General features: G+C 38.6%; 1 protein-coding gene across 1 annotated transcript in view; it reads right to left on the minus strand.

Moving 5' to 3' along the window:
* ofcc1 (orofacial cleft 1 candidate 1) overlaps positions 1-25484 on the minus strand; it is a 163235-nt gene that overhangs the window by 52715 nt on the left and 85036 nt on the right. Inside the window, exons 11-17 of the mRNA XM_040127536.1 lie at positions 22140-22382; positions 19229-19377; positions 18845-18959; positions 17680-17995; positions 13377-13382; positions 11398-11468; positions 9542-9687 (exon numbers count right to left, since the gene is read on the minus strand). Of these exons, the coding sequence (XP_039983470.1) occupies positions 9542-9687; positions 11398-11468; positions 13377-13382; positions 17680-17995; positions 18845-18959; positions 19229-19377; positions 22140-22382 (1046 nt within the window). The remainder of the gene's footprint in view (positions 1-9541; positions 9688-11397; positions 11469-13376; positions 13383-17679; positions 17996-18844; positions 18960-19228; positions 19378-22139; positions 22383-25484) is intronic.

The raw sequence follows: 25484 nt of genomic DNA on the forward strand, positions 1-25484 counted from the left end.
AGCTACGAAACCTCACAAGTGGAAATCACAAAAAAACCTGCTCCCACAAGATGTATTAAATGACAATCATTTTTTACTTAGCTGGTATCATTTTTCCACCACATCTTGTATGAATGTGTGCATAAAAACAAGTTGAACAGAGCAGCAATTCATGCCTGCAAGGCTTTTAGATAATTGAATCATCTTGTGAGAAGTTTTATTTATACTAAAAAAAAAAAACAACCAAAAATTTGCCTCAGATTTAACTTATTGTGTTCTCCCTTTTACTAACACCTCTTATTTTTTCAAAACTATATTTGTTCCAAGAACAATTACCTTACCATTTGGGGGCTTTATAAGCACGGTATTTTAAGGAGACCCTGGCAAAGCAAGAATACGCATAAATGAGTTTCACTGACAATATGGGGGCAGAGTGGCAGGAGTTGGGCGTGTAGGTAAAAGAGAATTATGGATCGGTGACTCAGCTGCACAACTGGAGTCCATCATCATGTAATTAAAATAGTATAACGATGCACAACCAAATTATCAGAATTATTTGCTGACGGGGAGTGGAGGAGAGCATAATCAGAAGCAGTGAAAAAAACATGTTCCACTTAATTAGGAAACCATGTTTGACTAATAGTGGGCTGCTTGTTTTTCCAATTCATGAGAGGTTTGCACATACAGGCAAGCTTAAGAGCACATGGAAAAGGCTACAAGTGCTCTGTATTGTTGATCAGCTAGCGGTGCGTAAGGTGCAATGCTTGCACAGAATCACAGAAATGACTTATCCCTTTAACACACTACTAACACATGAACAATTTTAATCATGTAGCAACAAGCTGATGTCCCATCCCTCTGCTTCTTGTATTATGACCAAGAAGAAGACCATGTTTCCTATTTCACAGTAACATGGTCAGAGACAATGATGAAACTCAAAGCTGGTATACTGAGTGACTAGTTCATTCTGATATTATGCCACTGACGTGCCTATGAATGAAATTTTTCTAATACACTAATATTGTTTTACCAATGGCAACCCTCTAAAGCTACCAGCCAGAGAACACTAATATGATGAGCGAGAGTCCAGCTTTGAACTGGCCAAACAAATCCCTCCTGCAAAAATATGTTTTGGCGTCCTCACACACTTTGGAATAGTTTAGATGCATACATGAGGTAGCTGTTTCACTGCCGTTCAACATGTGGTTTTTTTATAGAGCGCCTGACTTAGCACAAGAGGGGATTAAAACATGGAAATGGCAGGTCCCTTGGTGAACCATAAACTAGGGTGGAAACATGTCAAATGCAGATGCCCACTTGGACTTCCTAGGCACTTATTACACAAACAGTTACTACAACTACGACCATAGTTCTTAACAATAAGAACAGGTTGTATTTCTCTCTATAAACTTTTAAGAAAGTACACAAAACATATTTTATGTAAATTTGTAATACATTAAATGATTAATCCAGGACAAATAATACATTTTCTAAGGAAATCTATCCATTCATCAGTTTGAGTGAGGCATAGAGGGAGGAGTGCTGCAGAGACTGAGTACAGGCCTCCAGAGAGTTGCATCAGTATTTAAATGGATTTCAGTTCTCTGACCTTGCCTCATAACTGCAGGACATTGTCACCAGAGAGATAGAGACACAGAGAAAATTAGGAAAGGATGGAGAGAGAAAAATGGAGAAAATTAGAGGCAGAGAAAGTGAGATAAAAACAGAATTAACAGGAGGGAGTGAGAGGAAGAGTCAGAGAGATTAACTATGGATTATATGCACTGTATGTATGTGAGAGCAATTAAATCCATAAAAAGTGTATTGCAGATTCAACCACCACATCAAACCTTGATGCAAAGAATATCAACAACGAAAGTATTTCTGATGAGGCTTGGAAAAACACCATACAACTATGGGTTTGTGTCGTCACTCATAGTCAACCTAAAGTTCTGCAACCTAATTGACCATATAGGTCACTTGCCCCTACCTTTGGATACAACCCGAAGGAGCATAACCGAGGCAGGCATACAAGACCTTCATTTTCATGATAACAATAATACAACCCGTAGGAGCAGGCGTACCCAACTTTCGTCATCATTGTAACAATAATAAATATGTTAACGTTAATGTTGTGGAACTGTCATGGTTTCGTTAGGTTTAAGCACAAGAACTACTACTTGTCCTGGTCCTGGGTTATCATGGATACAATAATAAAAACACTGTGCTGATGACATCATACTCATGTATTAACAAATATTACACTGTGCATCAAATTCTGATTACATTAACATCTACAAATCGTCAGTAATATTATTAGAGCTCTCTGTCAGCAATGTTTTCCTAAAAGTTCATATTTATTTGCAGAGGGCAGAGTACATTAGTGAATATTTGGGCTACAGTGCATTAGCTAGTATGTATCTGCATGTAAAAATCAATTTTTAAATTCTTGGGGAGTTGTTTGTTGACTTTTACCATTTTTTTTTTGATGTTTATGTCACATTGATTACAGATGAAAAAAGAACAGTGGGAGGGAAACATCACCTCTGGCCTAACTCTCTCTCTCTTGCAAACACAAACACACACACACACAAGCTCTCATGCACAAATCACACGCAATCACTCATATGCTCTCACACATAGTTCCTGTCAGTTTTTTCTACCCCTTCTCTAAGGGTGGGAAACACATTTATTTTACCAGGACCAACCACCAATGGGAGCACAGTCAGCTCTAACATACACTCACATCACCACGGATTAACCAGTTATATTGCAACGTTAGCCTGTCAAGGCGCTGACAGCTCTGATTTCCATAAAGGAAGCAACACGTTGATTGTGTATGTGTGTGTGTGTGTGTGTCTGTGAGACCCGAAGTGACCCAAGGCAATTCTGGCGACACTAAACCCTAACATGTGCACTTGGTTGCGGTAGCCAGGGGCCTCTCTGTCACACATGCACGCACTCGTGCATGCAGACACATTCCTGCTCCCTCAGAACAGGAAAGACTTGGAAAGCACTAGAGACCCAGGGGTGACCAGCACTGCCATCTCCACCCACCTCTCCTACCAGCATTAAATCAGAATTGATTGACCCTTCCACTGAGTGGTGGTTTCAGGTGGTTTTCTCTCTTTCTCTGTCTTTTCCACAGGCCAATCCCTCTTTCTCTCCATGATAGTTAATGTTTTTTCTTTAGCAAAGGAATTACACTGTGAGGTGCATGGTATCAATGCTTTATGGACATGATCCTGTGTAATTAGTCCCATAGACCAGTACAGATGTGTAGCCTGAACAGTAATAACTGTAAATTTTACTGCTAATCTTACATGTGAGCTTGTACAGTGCATTCAGAAAGTATTCAAACCCCTTCACTTTTTTCAAATTTTATGTTGCAGCCTTATGCTAAAACCATAATTTAAACTGTTTTTTTTTTCCCTCAGTAAGTTACACTCAATACTCCATAATGACAAGGCGAAAACAGATTTTAGAATTTTTGCAAATTTATTAAAAAGGAAAAATCACATTATCGTAAGTATTCAGACCCTTTACGCAGTACTTAGTTGAAGTCTCGAGTCTTCTTGGGTATGATGCGACAAGCTTTGCACACCTGGATTTAGGGATTCTCTGCTATTGTTTTCCGCAGATCTTCTCAAGCGCTGTCAGATTGGATGAGGGCCGTTGGTGGACAGCCACTGTCTTTCCTGTTCAAATGGATTAAAGGCCAGCCTCTGGCTGGGCCACTCAAGGACATTCAAAGAGTTGTCCCTAAGCGACAACTACATTGTCTTGGCTGTGTGCTTTGGGCAGGTGATGAGTGGTGCCTGGCTTCCTCCAGACATGAAGGTTAGAACTGAGGACAAATAGTTCAATCTTGGTCTTATCAGACCAGAGAATCTTGTTTCTCACAGTCTTAGGTGCTTTTTTGCAAATTCCAATTGGGCTTTCATATTTCTTTCACTGCTTCTGTCGGGTCACTCTGCTATAAAGCCCAGTGGAGTGCTGCAGTTATGGTTGTCCTTCTGGAAGTTTGTCCCATCTCCACACAGGACCTCTGGAGCTCAGCCAGAGTCACCACTGGGTTCTTGGTCATCTCTCTTACTAAGGCCCTTCTCCCCCGATTGCTCAGTTTGACTGGGCCACTGGGCTCCTGGGAACCTTCAACGCAGTAAGAATTTTTTTTGTAGCCTTCCCCAGATCTTTGCCTTAACACAATCCTGTCTCTGAGCTCTGCAGGCAGTTCCTTTGACCTCAGGGCTTGGTTTTTGCTCTGATATGTATTGTCAGCTATGAGACCTTATATACACAGTTGTGTACCCTTTCAAATCATGTCCAATCAATTGAATTTACCACAGGCCCAATCAAGGTGTAGAAACATCTCAAAGATGATCAAGAGAAATGGGAGGCACCTGAGCTAAATTTCAAGTTTCATAGCACAGGGTCTGTATACTTACATGAATGTGATATTTCAGTTTTTCTTTTTTAATAAATTTATTAAAAAAAATCTAAAATCCTGTTTTTGTTTTATCATTATGTGGTATTGAGTGTAGATTGATGAGGAAAAAATTAATTTGAAAAATTTTAGCATAAGGCTGCAACATGACAAAATGTGAAAGAAGAGAAGGGGTCTGAATACTTTCCGAATGTACTGTATACAATGAAACAGATGGAGGACACAGAAAGATAGAGAGACAGAGACACACAGTGAGTAAGTGCTCTGATAGGCTTGGTTATGGGAAACGGGTGCAGTGGAACGTTGGTCCCCAACGAGGCGAGCTAACTGGGGGAAATTAGGTCAGTGTGTTCCCTATGACTCCATAGCAAGAACAGGCTGTGCATGTTTGTGTGGGTGTGTGTTTTGCATCTACACTACCATACTGCACCACTATAGTAGCATGCTGTGCAGGTCAGTGCTTGTTTGTGTATGTGTCTGTGTACACTACTACCAAAGTTTGGGCCTGATTTTAATACAGGTGATAATGATTTCCACTACAATTACTTCTACAGCTGTAATCTAGACCTAACAATAGCGTTGATAACTAGCTCTGAACCTGAATATTGAAACTGTATTTATTTTGACTCATCACTCATCTAACTGAAACAGAAAACTAGGATGTAACTAATCATCACATTATAATCAGTAACAAAACAGTTCTGAATATGAAAAAAAAGGATAAAGGTTAAATGAAATGTATTCCCAAATGGCCATACAGTCTTTTGGAATAAAAGCTTTTGGAACAGATGGAGTCAGTTCTGCAGTCATTCGGCCTCCAGAGGATGAGTCTGCTCTTCTATTCTACCTCCTGCACAGCTTTGTCTTTACTCTGTCTCTCTTGCTCTCTTCATGTCTCCTGATCAGGACAAATCACACATACTATAATTGATATGAGATTTAGGGGATATATTTCAATGTAATTACAATTTTGATAATTGGACTAATTAGATCTAATTGCTATATGAGAATGACTTTGATTAAAACAGGTTTCTCTCCTCAAAACCAGAGTAGAAAAAATACTTTGGTGACATTGATGAGACACAATTCTAAAGCTAATTGACAATAATCATGGATGTATGAAAATCAAACAAAGTATGTAGTACAGCACATAGGAGAACCTGTTTACCTTAAAACAACAATAAATAATTGTTCATATTCATTAGGATGTACATATAATGAGGTTTGGAAAAGCTTAAATGCATGTCAGCAACAGTAAATTATCACTGTGCTTAGTGTAAAGCATTGCTAAAGTACCCTCTTTAGTGTAAAATTAATTCAGTCTGAGTATGTTTACCTTTGCTAGAAGTTGTTGCCACACCATCCGAAAGCATTAAATTGGCCCTATCGAATTACAACAGCCAAATTGAATCAGGTGCTTTGATTTTGCTCAGTGCTATTCTGTGAGAAAAAAGGTGGTTAAGATTATACAGACATCAAATAAGATGGAAGGTCGGCAAGAGTCTTTCATACATGTTCAAACAGACAGCAGCAGCATAAGAACTTAAATAAACATTCCTGACTTGTTTTTATAGTCTTTTTTATTTGAAAAATTGTTTCACAGTTGTCAATACTTGCAGTTAAAAGGTGCGTTGTGTTGTCTTTGAAATTGTAATTTATGGTTTACAGTTATTATGATACTATATACGATGTACCATTTTTTTTCTTTTATGGGGGTAAATGTTCTTTTGAGGTTATTAACCAAGAACTTTAAATGAAGGGGAAATTAAACAAAATAAACAACAGAATCAAATCACTAACTCAAAGAAAGCAGACAGAAGCGGATCTTAGCCCTATCAAAATTAAAAACACAAAAAAATGAATATATAAATATTCATAAATATTATTTATGAATGAAACCCTGTATAAATCTTATATGATGGCGACTCCTGAATAGTGCTTTTAAAAAGCTCCCAGAAGTTGTATTTTCAATAAGTTCTTCTTGTTTGAAAAAATAAGCTGATCATCTTTTGTTTTTGAAAAATAGAAGGTGTTAGTAGCATAAATGACAATTTATTGCGCTAACTATTTTGTCGCTGATATCTTTATTTGATGTATTCATATAAACTGTATATCAGTAGTGGCCAGACCTCAAAGAACATTATTTTATTTTTAGACAGTTGAGTTCTTAACATAAAATTGTCACACACTTGCAGGTCACAGCTGCTGTCATGGCCTGCAATGCAAATAGTCCAAGTATGTAATGTATGGATAATGTGGAGCTCTGTAAGTCATTAGCCTACTTCTTTTCAATACATTCCTGTGCATTTATTTTACAAGTTGAATAAAGTGGTGTTGACTGTGATGTGCTAGAAATGATTGCATTGTGATTCTCTGACTATCCCAACTTAATAATAAATGCGTATCTGATCTGCACAATTGTGTCAGAACACCATACAAAAATCTCAATGAAAAAATTTCAGTCTCTTGTGGCTCAATAGATGGCAGTAATATCCCCCTATAACTGCACTATGAATAGTTATCCCACAGAAAGCACATGTATACACAGACATATGTGCGCAAACATACTGTACACACACACATACAGTCAAGATATAATGTACACATAAATGCAAACACACATGTGCAGATGCATACAAACCACACACAGATACAAACAGAACTCTCCAAATGCCAGAAGAGATGGAGATGACACTATTACGGCAAATAAAATTAAAAATGTGTAAACAATCCTTTTTGGACATCTCTGTCAGTCCTCGGGTACTATAGAGAAAGCCCAAAATATATCAAACAGAATAGTGGGAGAAACAGGTGAGGGTATGACTTTGAGACTTTGTCTTTAACTTAATTGTGACTGCCAAAACTGGCACCGTATCTTTCTAATGTTTTTTTTCTGATTAGGTGAGGGCAAAAAAGCAGCCTTTAACTCAGTGTAATGTGCTTGTAAAGATTAAAATAGCAGCAGCACCTACACAGGGCATCACGGAACAGCCAGGGCTCCAACTCAGTACAGTCCTTAACTATAACTGACAGAAATGTCTCATCTCTCCGAGCCACTGCTCAGAGGTAAAAAGCGGCACTATGAATAATTGTGAAAACCATTTAATTGTGTGCCTTTGTGTGCACCCTACATAGGTTCTCTATTCATTTTGTATTCACTCTCCCTCAAGATAGTCCCTGTGTCATCATTTATTGGCAGGGTACGCTGGTAATCATTTGAATTCCCCAAGTATGTTCAGAAGATGTCAGGGAGTAGTCTCTGATCTTGTTTAATATGTTACCAGCAGCTATGAATTACCAACTCCCAGAAATGAGGAAACATGGGTTCTCCAGGGAGAGCTCTCTTTCTGTGTCTCTCACACACATAGACTCCTTCTTTCTAACCCCCCAACACCACCACCACAATGTAATATTGTGTATGGCAGTCCCCTCCCCTCAATTTAGTTGATGTTCAAATAAATACAAATACCACACAAATTTTGTGTTGAAATAAGCAGTTATGCTTTCAGCCTATTTTGATGCTCCAACAAATTTGGCCAAGGTGTTTTTTCGAATTCTGTGCTTCCTGCTTTGTTTATATTTCATACATCCTAGTTTTCTCATTAAATTCAAATGCTGTAAGCAATGATGAAGAGGATTTTTTTTTCAACAAACCTCTTGTGTTACATTTTTTGTGAACAGGAAATAAGTTCTCACTCCCAACTCGTCACATACACACGCTTGGTCAGGGCCCCTTTGGTGTTACTTTTTAACACACTGGGTACCCCTTTAGCGTAATTTTGGAACGTGCAGGGTAAACTACAAAATAAATGAAGCACTTTTATTAACGGCAGCGGAATTGTCTGGAGGTGGATGGGGTGAATAGCAGGTGGACAAGGCGCCGGCTGTCACACCAGAGACTGGAGTTCTTATTCAGAGTCCTGTCTGTGGTTAGGTTTAGGCAACAAAAGCGCTTTGGTTAAGGTTAGGGAAAGATTGTGGTTTTGGTTATATATGACTAAATATGTTGTGTCTGAAGTTAATGTGAACTTTTTTCTGTATTAAACCAGACCACGATCTTTCCCTAACCTTAGCCAAATGCTGTGAATGTCTAAACATAACCATCGAAACGTTTAATGTTGTAATGAAGTCACTACAAATGGATATTGTACTGCAAGATTGGATATTTTAGTGGAAAACAAATAGTTCTCCTTTAACATTTTACTGATACATTCAGTATCAACATGTTTCCGAATTGCCAAATACTTAAAAAAAAAAAAATTAACCACATATCCTCATTATCTTAATAAAAAATTCACAATCACAATTGTTTCATACAAAACATATTTGCTGTTGCAATTCAGTTGTATGGAAACAATTTTTAGTAGACAGCTCTCCTATCGGACTATCCTGCATGTTGAAAAATGGCGCTAAAGGGATACCAAGTGTGTTAAAAAGTGATGTGAAGGAGTGACAAGTTGGGAGTGAGACCATGTTGGCAGAGTAATAAGAAACAACTAAACCACATATTGACACAATGGGTATAGCTTGGGCAATGTTTGGTTTGCCTTCATATGCAATACTGTAATGAACCAAAATTAGTTTGAATAAGACTGATTATTTTGTCTAATCCTAACCACAAACAGAAATTTTAACTTATAATTCACTTTTTTTTTAAATATGGACATTTTTGTCCATATTAATTAAAATGCAGATCAAGAGAAAAAAGGGGACAGTGACTTTTAAGTATGAAATATAAAATATAAGCTCTTATGGATGGAAGAATTGACCTGCTTTTTCTCAAAGTTTTCACAAAGTGTGACTCCCTTTTAAAGGCTTCGGAAATTACTTTGCTTGTGCCTTTTTCATGTTAACGAATGAACATTTAGCAATATAAGACTAAAGCTATGCAAACTCTATTTTTGTTAGGATTTCCCTTGAAAGACATATGACTACTATATATATATCTGTACAGGACATGTTCTAGGAACATTATTGTCAGCGTCTGTCTGGTGGTTGCCATGCATATCACTGTCTATGAGGCACAGTAACCAGTTGTCACCCTCGTCTTTTTCTATTTTTTTTCACATTCGAATTTTGCAAGGCGGAGGCAGGATAATGAGTGGTGAGACTTACTGTAGGGAGAATGTATACTCCTCCAGCTCCTCCGTGGAAAGGTTCTCTATTGAAGACTGCATCTTCTGTTTGTCTGCCTGCCGAGGTGGTGTGCTGCTGCTGCTCATGCTGGGGCCGCAGCTATTTGTCTTCTTGATTGGCTTCTTCTGTGAGGAGCAGAAATCGGGGAGAACACATGCGGATGTCATTTGTAATCAAAGCAGGAAACAGGCCTCTGAATTTATCTTGGGGGATGCACACAGTGACAGTGACAGTGTGCGTGGCACTTCGGAGCCTCTCCTATAGCCCAACCGCACCTCAATTGACACAAGACAAGAATGACGGCAAAATCGCATACGGCACGCCATCGTTCAAGCTGAGTTCATGTAGGAAATGTATGTACAGTGACGGTGGTGTTTAATATGTGATATTTGAGCAGCTGGTGCTGTTTTTTTTCCATACAAGACATTTACTGTCATCGATATAAACACAATCAAATGGAGTTAGGAAGTGGGGTATTAAATATTTCACCAAGGTACTTGGGAGCAGAAATTATTTGTTAAGCTGCCAACATGTTAACGGCTTGCTTTCCCCGGCCCTGTCGGTCCTGCCTGTGTTGCCCTTGGGTGGGCTTAGTGCTGTTCTGCTTGAACTTGTGAAATACTCAATGATATATGTTAATGAGATACACAGTTGGAATAAGCAACCTCTCTCTTTCTTCCACCCCTGTCTCACTCTACCTCTCTTCATTTCATTTTTTTTCATCTTTTCCTCTCCTCCATCTCTCTCTCCTCCTCTCTCTTTCTATTCCTTTCAGATAAAGTAGGCCCAAGAAGTAGTAAATGGGCAGGGCTCAATAAAGGCTCCATCCATTTTCATAGGGCAATATTTGCCAAAGCAAGCTTGGGTTCCAGAATGATGATCACAATAAAAGGTGGAGAAGAGAGTGAAAGAAAGCAGAGAGAAAAGAAATGCCTGAGATATATAAACCTCAATGTTCTGCTGTGTCCTCCTACAATAAATTTAATGCTTATCTTAAGAGCAGATTCCATATATAGCTGGATTCCTGCCCTCTGGGCAAAGTGGTCGCCTGGAGAAAATTCATTTTAATTAGGCCTGCACTGCAGGTTGAAGGGTTGAAATCTGAATTCTAGCACTCCCAGGGTGGGGCAAGTTGAAGATCACTCCACTTAATCATTAGACAACTGGGTTCCACACCACGACATTTGACAGAGTTAGCAAGGTTTTAAAGATAGGGCCAAGAGGAGAAGAAAAAAACATGGCCTACAGAGGCTGCAGAGAAATAAAACCTCATATTAACAAACTCATTTATTTAACACGCCTTCACTGATTAATGGTGGTCTGAAGAGCCTCTTGTACTTTAGTAGAAGGAGGTTAGGAGGAATAAAGAATTGGGGGATGGAGGAGAACAAGAACAACAAAACAACAATAAACAATGTCAACAACAAAAGGCTGCAGAGGGCACAATGGCAGGGACGGACTGGGAGACAGCAATGCCAGATCAACAACAGAGTAATTTTGCAATTACCACTTCAAAGTATGGCAGGTAACATGCAGGCTTTGATTAATTTAGCTTAAGTCCTCTGTGGCACAGGAAGAGGTGTGTTTAGAGTTACTTGTAGAAAAAAAAGGGAGGCCTTCTGGCATTGCTGATTTCACAGAATTTGAGCTCCTTTGACTTGACAAGCAGATCAGAACTGGCTTTGAAGGCTAAAAAATACCTGTTAGTGTGAAATGTATTTTGACAAATGTAAGATAATAAGCCAGGGAGGGGTGTAGGGAGGGGCAGAAACGGAAAGCAAATGGAAAGTGTTATTGCAAGGTTGGGAACACTTCCCTTTAAATCACAGTACTACCTTGTAGTGAATCCCACCCTCTGCTTTCACCGTCTGTGGGTCATCCTTCTCTCCTGTCTTTCCAGAAATGGCTCCTAAGGAAGAATTCTTCCCTGCATCCCAAAAAGAGAATTGATGTGTATTGAGTGTGAAGTGTTTTCGTTCACAAACATTTAATTCATCTTGCAATCATAGTGAGGATCAGGGGTGGTTGAATAATATTTATATTACAAATCCAAATGATAACCAGTGTGCAGTAGATAAAAGAACCAATAAAATATCCCCCCAAAAAAGCAATAACAATAATACATTCTGAATTGTGAAAATGATTTAATTCACCATAATAAAAGGTTTATATTTTGTAATGCCAAAGGAATTCAAAATTGAGCTAAATTAATAACTGATGTTTATAATGACACATTATAAATAACAGAGCTAGCAATTTAAGTAGAATAAATGTTTAAAAAAATATGTTGTTTGCAGTATGCCAAGAAATCAAATAACATACCCTGCATTTCTGAACACACTGCAAGCGTTGCTTTTGTCTTGTTTTTCTACTCTGAGACAGGTAGTGAAGATGTTTTGGTGTACTATCTGGAGACTTGCAAAAGCAACAAAGGCTGATTTTTCTTTGTACAGAGAGAAGTAGGAGTTTTAACTTATGGAGTTCCCACTGCACAGTCATCTCTGTCTCCCACAATCTCAGAGCTGAACCTCCCCAGCCTCAACACTCTTAACGTAAGCGTTTACAAATGATTAAAAAGAAAAAAGAAAAATAAAATTTGGTCATAATACATTTTCCCATTCTTCTCTGCTCTGGAAAATTAGTTTTGAAATGTTTTTCCATCCTCACTGTTTTTTTTAATTTTTTTCTCACTATCTGTCTCACTCTTTTTTTTTTGCTGTAATTTAAATGGTAAGCCACCAGATGTGTTTCTCATGCTTGAAGAGTCATAGATCTGCATTATTTAGCATATTAACATTCACAGAATTTAAAAAAGGGTTCCTGTTTTGCCTGGAGGTTGTAATTAAGTAAACCTTAAGCTTGATACACGTAAAAATCTCACTGTGTGAAACTTTGCTTCTCCCTGTGGAACAAGTCACATCTATATAATACATATGGAAACCTCTGTGATGATATAATTTTTCTTTTGCTGTCGGATTAAATATATTAGTAGTAATAACTTATATAGGCAACACATCAGAAATCCTTCTGACAGCTAACAGTTCTTAAATGACAGGAAGATTCACTACTCACTACTATTTTTAAGAGAGTCTGAAATCAGATTTCATCCTAAAACAAATGTTGTTTTAAATTGCCACCTCTTTGCTGGTAAACATTATGAGTATAGTGTTTGTTCTATTCTCATGAAATAATATAATTTATATTTCTACATTTTCATGACATTACATAACTGTAAACTCAATTTTGTGTCAGTGTAAAGATTCCAATAATCTCACATCAGTCACCTGTCTTGTGTACATGGTGTAAACATCTTATATAATACAGTATAATAGTATCTTACTTACACTATGACAGTATCTTAAAGATGTTTTTTAAAGATTCTGAAAGTGATTTAAAAAACAAAAAAAATTACATACAAAGCAAAAGGCATTAGGAAGTTAGGAGGGGGGGTATACTGTGTACTGTAAGAGGCATGATGTCAGAGAGCCTTTTTTGTCAAATATACAAAATGTGAGAATTTAGTCAGTTTTGCAGTTTTGTAATCACCCTGAAATAAAGTCAGTACATTTTGCATTACTAACTTTTAAAACATCTGAAATCAACAATTTTTCATTCAAGTTGTAGTGCATTTTTAAAAAATAGTTTATTGCTAAAATTTTAAGTTAACATTATGTTAGGTTAACATTCTAAGCAAATAATGCATTTCAGCAAAGTTTTGTGTGTGTTTCTTTGCAGACAGTCAGAGACAGCTGCCTGTACACACACACACAGACAGACACACACCTCAGCTTCTATTAGGCACAACATCAGCAACGGTAGACTCACAGACTTGTACCAACATGGATTAGAATGCTTTCTTAGACTGTACAGCCATACACACACGTACATACTCATTACACCAGACCTCACTTGCTAATGGGCTGACCGCTGTGGAACCAGAATGAGCGTTGAGGCAGCATCGACAGCTTCGACAGCTAAGGGTTATGACCATGAACTAAGAGCGCTGAAGCTGCCACAATCCAGCCTCTCAGGGCACTGAAGGCCAACCATAAAATCCTTGTTATCGCCTGCACTCTGAGCAGTGTTAAGACCAGAACACACACACATACTCATCCAGTGCATACACTGCATTGATGTACCCACAAACTGAAAGGCATACAAACAAAAATATTAATATTGCATAAATACACAAATATTTTCCAGGGTAGAAAGTGAGTGCAGCGTGTACCTCACAAATGCATAACTCAACAACTCAACACACCTCTTTTTCTCCTGCTTACACACAAAAACAGGCCAGGAAGGAAAAAAGCCTGAAGGCTGTAACACTGTTGAGATCCCATCACTGTGTTACCAGTGAGATGCAGCCAGGCTGAGATGGCGGTTCTTGTTCACCTAGGCCCCTAATTGCCTGATGACTGGTCGAAAGTTACAGAGGGATCGAAGGTCAGTGACTCATGGATTACCCCTGAGTCCATATCAGGATCTTTTGTTAAGGTTGCCATGATATGTGAGAATTTTGTGTTGTTTAACACATTTATTTTCTTATAAAACATTGCATTCTAATGATAGTAACAGACACTCTATCCAAAGTGATATGTAAATATTTGAATGCTGTATTTTCACTCTCACTGGCAAAGTCTTACAGTCTTGAAAATCAAATCAGTTGTCATCATATTCACTGAACCACAATGATTGCACTTGTATTATCACACAAAACCGGGAATTATCAGTGCACTTTAGAGACAAGAAACTGTATTTGTCCCATACACTTTGTATTTTTCCCCCATGTGTGTTCCTTTTGCCTTGTTTACTAGACCCACTGTGAGGGTTCACATGTGTATCTCTGCAAACAGGCTTCAAAGGTTGAGTCCATCCAGTTGGAATGCGCACATTGTTGAATCAATTGGCAGGATGCAGAGTGCTACTGATTGAGAAGGTATGATGTAACATTGTGGTTTGAAACTCTGATGACTAGGGCCGGCCTGGAGGGGATCACATCCTGAAAGTGCAGGGCAGCGCTCCAAAGAAGACATTAGATGAGGAATCCTTGAAATCACCATCTGTGCTCAAGGGGATGGATGTTACGATGTATTTGTAAAAAATAAATAAAATAAAATAGGCAGAGAAATGGAGCAGCAGTACAGTATGGCAGAATCATCTGTGTGCTCAACGTGATCTACTAAAGGCAATCATGAAACAAGATGCTAATCTACTTAGTCATGTGGATTCAAACAAACCCAGTGTAACTGATAATTCAGTTAATATGAAAGGTCAATTAACCCAGTGTGCCTCTAGCTAATCTCCATGTTAAAAAGCCAAATACACCCCAGTATGCTTGGACAAGTCAACTCAGGTAGATCAGATTTACTATCGTCCAGTGGCAAGTTATATGACACACAAAAACATCAATGCCCACACAATAGCACATATAGTAATCTCCTGATTTTTTGATCAAACCTTGTCAGTTATTATCTTGGATTGGGATGTCAGGTTTTGTTCTGTAATAGACAACTCTCCGTGCACTGCAATTTTTCAATGGGGATTAATTAACTTAAGGCCTCAGGAATACAGACTTCCACTCTTACTGTCAAGCTCTGCTGTATGCACGTTATCGCAGTGACAAGAGGTCTCCATATACTTGTCCTGATTCTGAGAAAAATGGGTAATGACGAAAATCCTGCACTCACATGCAAACTCACATGAAATGGGAAGGAAATGCCTGAAACCCTAAGACTTGACAGAGGACTGAGGAACAGGGGATAATTTGTTCTTATTTTCCTCACTGAATTGGATTTCCATCTTTTGCTACGTTAAAGTTGTCTGTCCAATCGCTCCCTTGAACCTTCTCAAAATCTCCTCATTTGAACACCAAAATTCACACCAGAGGTAATGCAACCTGAATGGATCTGTATGCAAATGAGGTACAAACGTCAGGTTGGCTTAGGGAACAGTGTGGATGACGTGTTGTGCAGGACACCTTTTGATCCATTATTTCACTTGCGGATCTGGTTCACTTCTAAAGCAACCTCCTCACCTGGCTGCGATGGTGTGTGTCCATGAAGTCCATCTGTGTGTAAGCCTATGTATGTAGCCATTGGTGGTAAAAAGACCTGGTACATTTTGCCTTTTGTGGCAGAACATAAATCTCCCATAGTGAGTGACTCCCCCCCCCTCTCTCTTTTTCTCTGGAAAGGCAGTCAGTTTGTTGGGGACACTTCCCTTGTGGGCATTAGGATCTCTGTGGGGGGTCACAGGTCAGCCGGCGGAGGAAGCGACAAGCTGTGAAATGTAAAAGACCAATTTCTTCCACATGTTTCAGTGCTGGGAGAACACTGCCAAGCTGTCAGCCGGCATCATGTTTAAAATGGGCCAGGGTGCTACCCAGCAGACCTGTCACAACTCATTTGTAATTAAAAATCCTGTGTGATGTTTAAAGCAGAGCACCCCAGAATCTTTTGAGGGCTGTTAAATAAAGATGAGCTGTGCATGCAAAAAAAAAAAAAAGAAAGAAAGTAAAGGAGAATTGGGGGTTGTGTTAATAACAAAGAGGCTAGTCATTCTACTTCATAGTAGATCAACACCAAATGAACCTGTATTTGATTTCTTGCAATGGCCAGGATGCTGGATGACGTGACACTAGTTGGGAAGTGAGGAAGTGGATATTAGTACTATTAACAGAAGTCATTAGCCACCTCCAGATGGGGTTGCAATTGTGGTGTGACCTTCCCTGGACCACCAGATAAGCAGGACAAACACATCAGAGGTTCAACTGAACCTCTGATGGACTCCTCAGGATCATATTGGCGCTTATCCAAGCATGCAATAAATAAAAAGCAAAGGAGCACCAGTCCATCATAGGAGTAACACATTGTAATATAATCATATTCACTCCTGGGAAAGTAAGACTCAAATCCACCTGACCTGCATGTCTTTGGACTGTAGGAGGCAACCGGAGCACCTGGAAGAAAACCGCACGAACCCGGGGGAAACATGCAGGCTCCACTCAGAAAGACCACTCATACTATGAAGAAACACTAACGATTAACTCACTGTGCAGTAGCCACAATAGTTAATTTGCTATTTAAAATCATTCCATCATCTGTTCCGTGATATGAAATGAAGGTAATCAGGTTACACTTGAAACTTGAATATTCTATTGGATAATTGAACAGATAACAACTACAAAATGGTAATCGTAATAGTATGATGGATTACAGTTTCACAGTAGAAATCCCTCACTGGACTGCTGAGAAAGGATCTCAGTCAACCAGTAGAAACAGACCAAAACTGCTCTATATGAAGTTATAACTCAGAAATCTATACATTTATCTAATGTAACATGTGCTATCTAGCAATGCAATGTCTACCAAGGTTAAAAAAAAGTATTGCATTACTGTGTTGTCACATTAAAGCACAATCGCAGTGGGTTTAATTGCATTGCCCTATGTGTATATAAAGGGCACTAAGACTCCGAGACTGCCAATATTTCTCAAATGTATTCTTTTAACATCTAACAGACAAGAAAAGTTTAGAGTTAAAATGTGTCAACCAAACAACCCACTGAACATTCACAAAATTTTTTGAATAGCTTAATATCAATATTATAAGCAGTTTTATGTGTGGTAGCTAATAATTACGTATACTTATTTTCAGTACAACAATAAAAGAAAAATGAAAATCATGAAATTTAAAATGGTGCCATTTGATTAGCTTAGATAATGCTCTCCATGTCATCGTACTGAAGAGGGTTTGTTTACTTATTGAAGTGGTGGTGGTATTATAAAAAGATTTATCTGAATGTGTTATAAGTCAGCTGGGTCTATCAGTGTTTGTGCTTGCTGCTCAAATACTGTATTTGCCTGAACAAACACTAATGCTACAGTGTATCTGTTGTGTTTTTGCATATAATATAACAGAGAAAACATCCTTTGTTTGATGTAAGTTCTGTCTGTCATGCTTGGCCTTCTGTCTCCACCCAACCCTACCCCCTCAAGCATATTCAATTCAGTGGAGAACTGCTCTAAGTGACACCTGCCATTCTTCTCATCCCAGTGCTGGTGACATTAGGGTGACATTTACTCCCCACTGGGGCATAGTTGGGGGTTTTAACATTGGACCCCTACCTGTCAGAAATGAGGAAGCGCAAGCAGAATCAGCTGACAGGTGGAGAGGGGACCCCCAGTGAGAATGTACCATAGCAGGCTCTCCTGCTCTGCTGCGTAGGCCCGCATGTGGCTGCTGTTGGGGGTATAACTGGGGCTGGGGAAGAATGGGCTGAGGACAGATCTGGGACTGTGATGGGGGCCGGGGCTGGAGTGGCAGTTGGTGTTGGGGTTGGTCATGATGGACCTCAGGTTGGGGCATGACAGGGGGTATCGATACACTGATGCCACACTCTCGTCCCTTAGAGGTTCCAGGCGGGAGCCTCTTTACCTGAAATACAACAAACAAGAAGGAAGTAGGCTTGACTGTGTGTGTTAGAGGTCTACACATGGGTTTAGTGAACATTAATATCACCTGTTCATGTAAATGTCATCAGTAGTTATGTTCATATTATTCCATTGCATCACCGTTGTTTTTGGAAAAACTGCATGTGTGCATAATAACACTGCAGGTGTTAGATATCAAACTGCAGACATAGCCAACTATTTGTAGGTGTCATAGTGTGTCTTAATGGCATATAATAATTAATTTAAGACCATAAATGTGACTAATATGAATATTATACATGCTATTTGGCAAAGATTTTTAAAAATATTGCTGTTTACATTGCTCAGAAATCAAAGCAACTGTAGATAACTGTAATGATAAAACAGTAATACAGACAACATGTCACAGTCAAAGGGAAAAATATACATACAGCTTTGTTCTCACTTTTAATTAAGTTAATATGTTTACTAATCTAATCAATGCATCAGCTCAAATGCATCCATAATTGTTGGGTAAAGATGTGGTTCTTTTTGCTGTCTGGGGCCAATTTCCAATTTCTCTGTAAAAGCTCTGTATTATAGAAAATCCAAAAATACAACCACCATTTCCCAGATCGACCATTCTGCCTCCCAAATAATAGGGGAGGGTCATAGCGAGGGAAAAGATGCACATGCTCACACAAACACGCATGCACACTCACACACACACACACACACACACACACACCAAATCCAGTCAAAACCATAACTTATACCTGCACATAATCATGAATATAAAATGCAAAAACAACAGATAAGAATCTTGAAAAGAAACATGCATGCACGTTTCCTAAACACACACACAAATACACACCTGAAAGTACATGTTGCACAGCCAGTGGTCTAGATCAGAGGAGATGAAGCATTCAATTTTTTTAAACTGGTCCAGTTGTGCGTTGGGCCCCCCCCTGAGGAGAGGGGTTTTAAACCTGGTTTGATGACACAGTAGTTGTCACTGTATGACCAGATGCATGACGAAGCAAAGTGATAACGAACATTCAGTTCAACAAGTTTGGCTACTTTTTTTTAAACTTAAAGAATTTAATCTGATAATTAATTATAATTTCATGTAGTTTCATGTGCTGTATTTTGCTAGTGCTCATAGTGGTTAAGATAACTGAAATACTCTGCATACTGTTCAAAACTCAAACAAAGTCCTTGAGGTGCCACAGCTAACTTTGATCTACAATTGACCCACCTGCCCTGGATCAGAGAGAGGCTTGGGCCACAAACAGGAAATGCCCCCCAAGCCAGTACAGAGCTGATGTGGCTGCTGTCTCCTTGTAGTGCGATGAGTTGAAATACCAGGACCATGGAGGGGACAACCTCACAGGCTGCAGGTAAGATCTGCAGAAACATAGAAAGGCACAGAGTCATTCACAGTTTCACTCAGGTGAACACATGCCTGCAGGCACATGATGAGTAAGCACGCATAGACTTGCTCACAACCACAAAGCCAATGACAAAATAGAAACACAAAGGGTAACTAACAGGACAGGAGCCCTAAGGGACCCACTTAATCTACATCCTAGACTTGAATCTTCCTTTAACTTCTTTTCGTGTTCTTTTTAGAGCTTTCTTAACAGCCATTCTTTACAGTCCAACTCAACAAATTGCCTAAAAGTGTGAAATGATGGGTAGTAGTGTATGACTCAGGATACAAATTTGATTTGGGATATTTAGGATATTTCATATTATTAATTTAATGTAAGAAATATGACCAGCGTAAATGGCAATTTGTGTGCATGTACAAGTAAATATGTATGAAGTGCCTGCATGTATACATTTGCATATATTTGTATGTTGGAAGTAATGTTTTACTGTGAGGTCTGTGAGGCTGGAAGATGTGAATCAGAAGGTTTTCTCACTCCTTATGTCTGCTGGATGGGCCTCCTATATCATTTGAAATACCCTGTTTAATTCAAAACCAACTGATGTTTTCTCGTTTTTTAAAAAGAGTGTATGTGTCCACAAAAGGAGTGAAGAAAAAATCCAACAATCATTGTGAAGGACGGCCAAATGCTTTGTCTGTATTGTTGCTCAATAAACAAAACATAGGACAAAAGATTAAAGAGGGACAAAAGACGAGTGAAATCATAGATTCCAAAACATACTTCCTGGAATCTTTCATCACCAGCACATCCACGACATCTCCAACTGAACTGCACTTTTTCTGTCTAAATCCAAACCCAGACACACAAATCAAAGGGTGAATGAAAAAAAATAGCTAAAGAGAGGGAAGAAAGGAAAATTAAGCTCCTGGCTTCCTCCTAACACCAATAATTCCTCATTTCCTCTTCGAAGGCACTGCAAGCACTTCTGAAATTGCATGCTATAGTGTGGGCAAGAGGAGAGAGAGAAAACACCCAAGCCAAACCTGATTCTCAGACAAATCTGATCAGCATTTCTACCACTATCAATGAGGACAACAACAACAGGTTTGTCTATGAAGTGCAGCTGAGGGTTTGTGGACGAAAAGAGGGAAGGAAGAGTGACATGAGGCATTTACCATATCGTACTTAAACCTTTTTTTATCCCTGAATCAGATTCCAGGTCCGCATTCAGTTTATGCCAGCTTTTACCCCATCCTTTATGTTTCATGGAAACTGGAGACAATATTATCTGGATCCTCTAGCTCAGTGAATACACCCACCAGCACACTGACAGAGTCCACATGTGCTAAATGCTCCAGCTAAGGCCTTTAGAGTTGCCATCAGAACACTTACGAAGCCCTCTCTGAGCCTGTACAAAACTCTATGGGATCAGGAGGGACACTGGATTAAGTGGGTTCTGTTTTAAGGTTTCTCTTCTGAATCCTTTGTACTGTACTACACACATCAATGAATAAACAAACAAATACTTCTAATCCACTGGTCAATATCAACCATCCAAAATTTGTATTTGGTTTTGAAGATTACTGCAGCTTCTATAGTGGATGTTTTCCTTCATATGAAGAGGTTTAGGAAAGTGGATGTGAAATTTGCATAGATTTCATCCAATGCAATGTACTGTGTTGGTTCATCAAAAGGAGCAAATATGAAGACATGTTTAGTCTTTTATTATGCCTTGGAAATACAGGTTGAGATTTTTTACTTTACCTTTTCAAAAATATCATATATGAGTCAATTCACCATAGCTTATCCATTTCTCCTTTTTTACTCTGATACAAGTAAGCTAAGTTACAGATGCTCAAACACATGTAGAAAAGACACACAATTTTTCATTGCATTTGTACTTCTTTTTTACTCCAATAAAACATTTCTTTCTTATATAAATAAATAATTGATCTTCGGTTTGATTTACATGCATGGATTAAATGTCATGTTTGAAAAGTTGTTGTTTTATTCATATGGAGATTCCTGGAGAAAAACCTAGAAGCTGTGTGTGCCATATTTTCATATGCCATCTTTTACAGCTATATAACTTCTCATAACCCTATCAATCTAGAATCTGCTCCATCTTCATTACAACTGTTGAAACCATGGGGAACAGAAAGAGGAAGAAGGATTTGGAATTACTGTGGCAAAAAACAAAACTAAATCTGCAGTGTAGTAGGTTCTGTCATATTAGCACAGCATATTTTATTGTTTGCTTTTATCTAAGGGGGCTGTTTGTTTTTAAGATTGCATTTTACTAATATTTTCAATTGAATTTCACATCAAAGGCTTCGTCCGTGTCATTGGAAGTGAAAGTTTTAATTCACATTAACTGAAAAAGGAAAAAAAAAATATTCAAAGTACCTTCTCCGTCATATACATAAAGGGGATCTATTTAATAAAATTGCGAAGTCACAGATCACGACCTGATTCTGTTCTTTCCTTGTTAAATAAAAAGATTTTAGTGTCTCTCTCAGTTCTGCAACCTTAATTGTGAATGTCAGTGCAGACTTACTTTTAAAAATATCTAATTTATGCTTTGTCACACTGAAGTTATGACTCATTCATTTATCTTAAAATGTTTAAGCAATTCATCTAAATTCAGTTAAATAGCAAGGTATGTGTTGACTGTGTTTTAGCTTAAAATACTCCACATTGTCACAGCATCACCGTTCATGTTTTAGTATGTATATGTTTCTGCTTTTGTCTAACATATAATCAAAAATTCCTCACCATGAACAGGTTTTGGTTAATGTGCAGGTCAGTGTCGTAGAAGCTGCCCTGATACTCGATCGGCTCAGTGGACACAGTCCATTGTTTCTGCTCTTTTTTAGTGCACCAACCTAGGGCTGAACCCCCTAGACGGCTGTTAAGGTCCACACTGATAGCATAGAGACCCCTGGGAAGTTTGTCTCTGGTGCCTCTTAGGCTGCACACACACACCTCAACAGGCTGGGGAATTGTGCTCTGGTTCACCTATAACACACAAAGTACAGAACATAAGATCTGATTGCAATATATTATCAATTCTTTTTTCCAAACTATATAATTAGAGTAAGATCATAATGGCGGTACTTGTTTGCAGGTAAATGTTGTCAGCGCGTAATTGCTTATCAACTGTATTGAGCTAATGGTGTTATGTCTGTGAGGTGGTTGTTGCAATTTACCACCAAAACATCCACTACTGCATCAAACACATGTAAAAGTGGTTTTCACCTGCCTCCAAGACAAACAAATTGTTCAAGGTGTGGGGCTAATTTATTGACAATAGTTATGTTATCTAATCTACATTCCCCCCTGCACCACAACTTCCACTACAAGTTTAATCATCACTCCCCCCGCTTGTTATGCAGGCCATACCATGAAACTGTGAAAACAAAATTAGGATGCACATCTGGAGTTAAGAAAGCATTGCCACAGTGCGAGAAGACAATTTTTCTCTGTTACTCAGCCTGCAGTGGACGTCCAGTAATTTGGTTCTTCACATTGAACTCACAACCTCTAAATAATGGATTTTTACCTAGAAAAATATGTATTTGATGATATAATTCCCCACTTTTTTGGGGAGTCATCTTTTTTTAACTTCAGGTATGTTTTCTGAACAACTGCACGGTATGTTTTTGTCCAACTGCACGGTCAAGCAGTTATATGCTGTATGTAAGACATGCCCAGTACAGCTGTGGGCTTCCATCTACTGATCTCCATTTAACTGTTTAGGGGTTAAGTGTTTTGAAAGGGTCACAACCTTATAACCTTCAGGGTTCAACCCTGTCTCCTAGAAATTACATATACAACTAAACTGCAAAAGCAAATACGTTTTGTAGAAACCATAATGGCTGGCTGGATTACATTCAGATTCAATCTATTATTTAAATGAATGTGAAGCGCTGAAGTCACTGTGTACTTTTTCCATATTAAACCAGACAGCAATCTTTTCATAACCTTAACCAAGTGATGTGAGTGCCTAAACATAAAGATAAAACAGTTTAATAATGCTGTAGTCATTACTGTAAGATCAGATATTTGGGCAGGAAACAAAAACATTGTCTATGAACATTTTACTGATACATTCAGTATCAATGTATTTGCAACTTGCCAGTTACCTAAATTAACAATATGTTCTTCATGTTAATAGAAAACATAATCCAGTTTCAAATATGTTTCATGCAAAACATATTTTCTATTGCAGTATAATTGTATATAAAAATATCTCTAGGAGACAAGGTTGTCACGATACATCAGCCCACTTGGTTTTTATTGCTTGTTTGTCTGGTGACTTGTGCCTCTTTTTTCGAGTTTAGGATGAGTAATAAAGTTAGCTGGCTAGACAGTTCAGTTTTTTATGAAACATAATCAAAGAACAATATAAATACAGTTTAATATTTTTACATATTCATACATATTCACGTTACCTATTGTCCTTTGTACCATATGGCATCTGTTGAACAGTACTGAATGAAAAGTCAGTCTGACTTAAACAGAGCCTCCTGGTCCTCATCACCATTTATATGTAACTTCAATAGCAATGTTGGTCTGTTATTACTCTAGTTTAACAGTCTGTCTGTCTCACACTTTAGTATGGACAAAATAGTCGGATGGACAGAAGTGACCAATGTCTTGCCATGAGATCTGATATGAATATTGATAGTCACCAGAATATTATTATAGCTATTTTTGTGACACTCTTCCCCCTTAATCCTACTGCCATGTCAAGTCAAAATTTTCACTTTTGTACAACATAAATTTCTAATTAGCAGATTGCTCTAAAATGTAGTAAGTGCATTATTGCTCCTCAAAGCATCCTCTCCTCTCCCATCCTGTTCTATCCAATCCTATCCTATCCTAACCTGTCCTATTCTATCTTATTCCATCCTATCCCATTCTACCCTATTTGATTCTATTATATCCTATCCCATCGTATCCCAACCCATGACATCCTCTGCCATCTCGCCCTTTTCCAAACCAGCGTATACTATATAATCCTATCCCATCCTTTTTTATCTTACTCCATCCTATCCCATCCTATCCCATCCCATCCAGTTCTATCCCATCCCATTCTATCCTATCATATCCTATCTTATCCTATCCTATTCCTTCCTTTCATCAATGCAGGCATTTACTTTTCTCCTATTATCCAACTTTCATCTCCTAATGCCCATTTATTTTATGTAATCAAATTTACACTGTGTTGACCAACTCCTTAGGGCAAATTTTTAGTGTCTGGCAATTAAAGCCCTTGATTCCCTAGATGGCACTCAGGGGATACATGTGCTCATAAACACAAACAAACAAACAAACACACACACAAACACACACACACACACACACACACACACACACACACACACACACACACACACACACACACACACACACACACACACGCACACACACACACACACACACACACTGTTTGTTTTACAGTATATTTTTGCACAGTTTTGTCACCAAACAACCTAACAGTGATTCCTATCCCTGTCACAGACACACCACACACTCATTTACCTAGCAGTGGCTGGCAGTGGCCATTACTGCCAGTCTGTGAGTGGGTAAGGTGTGTGCTGAGCCCTGCAGTAATGCCCTCAATCTCCCCACTGTGCAACATTTTAGGCCAAAGTGACGTTACCATAAGTAGTGGCAATGCAGTTTAGCCCACACATCTCACATTTGTGAGGAGGTGATGTAGCCCTTCAAACCCCCTCACTGGAAGGAGATATGTGAGTGCACACTGGAAAAAGAGAGGAGGAGAAAGAAGAGGAAGGAAAAGAAAGAATCAAATAAATAAAAAAACATCACACCAGTATCCAATTTCCACTATGTATGTCTTTAAGAGGTATTGTTATTAACTAGCCCACATGCTTGTATAGGTATTGTAAGAGAAACTCAAGACAGCAAAACGAAGGTAAAAGGTGAAGTGAGCCAATTTTCCATATCAGAGGTGATTTGTTTGCCCCAAGCCTGAGTTGTGCCTTAAGTGCCATAACATTACAATACTCCTACAGATGAGATCAAAGGCTTGAGCGAGGGATCCTCTGTGGTTTTGCTGGCAAGCAACCGTCCTTTCGCTGAAATATCTTT

This window comes from Xiphias gladius, chromosome 5 (genome assembly GCF_016859285.1).
Source record: "Xiphias gladius isolate SHS-SW01 ecotype Sanya breed wild chromosome 5, ASM1685928v1, whole genome shotgun sequence".
Taxonomy (NCBI): Eukaryota; Metazoa; Chordata; class Actinopteri; order Istiophoriformes; family Xiphiidae; genus Xiphias; species Xiphias gladius.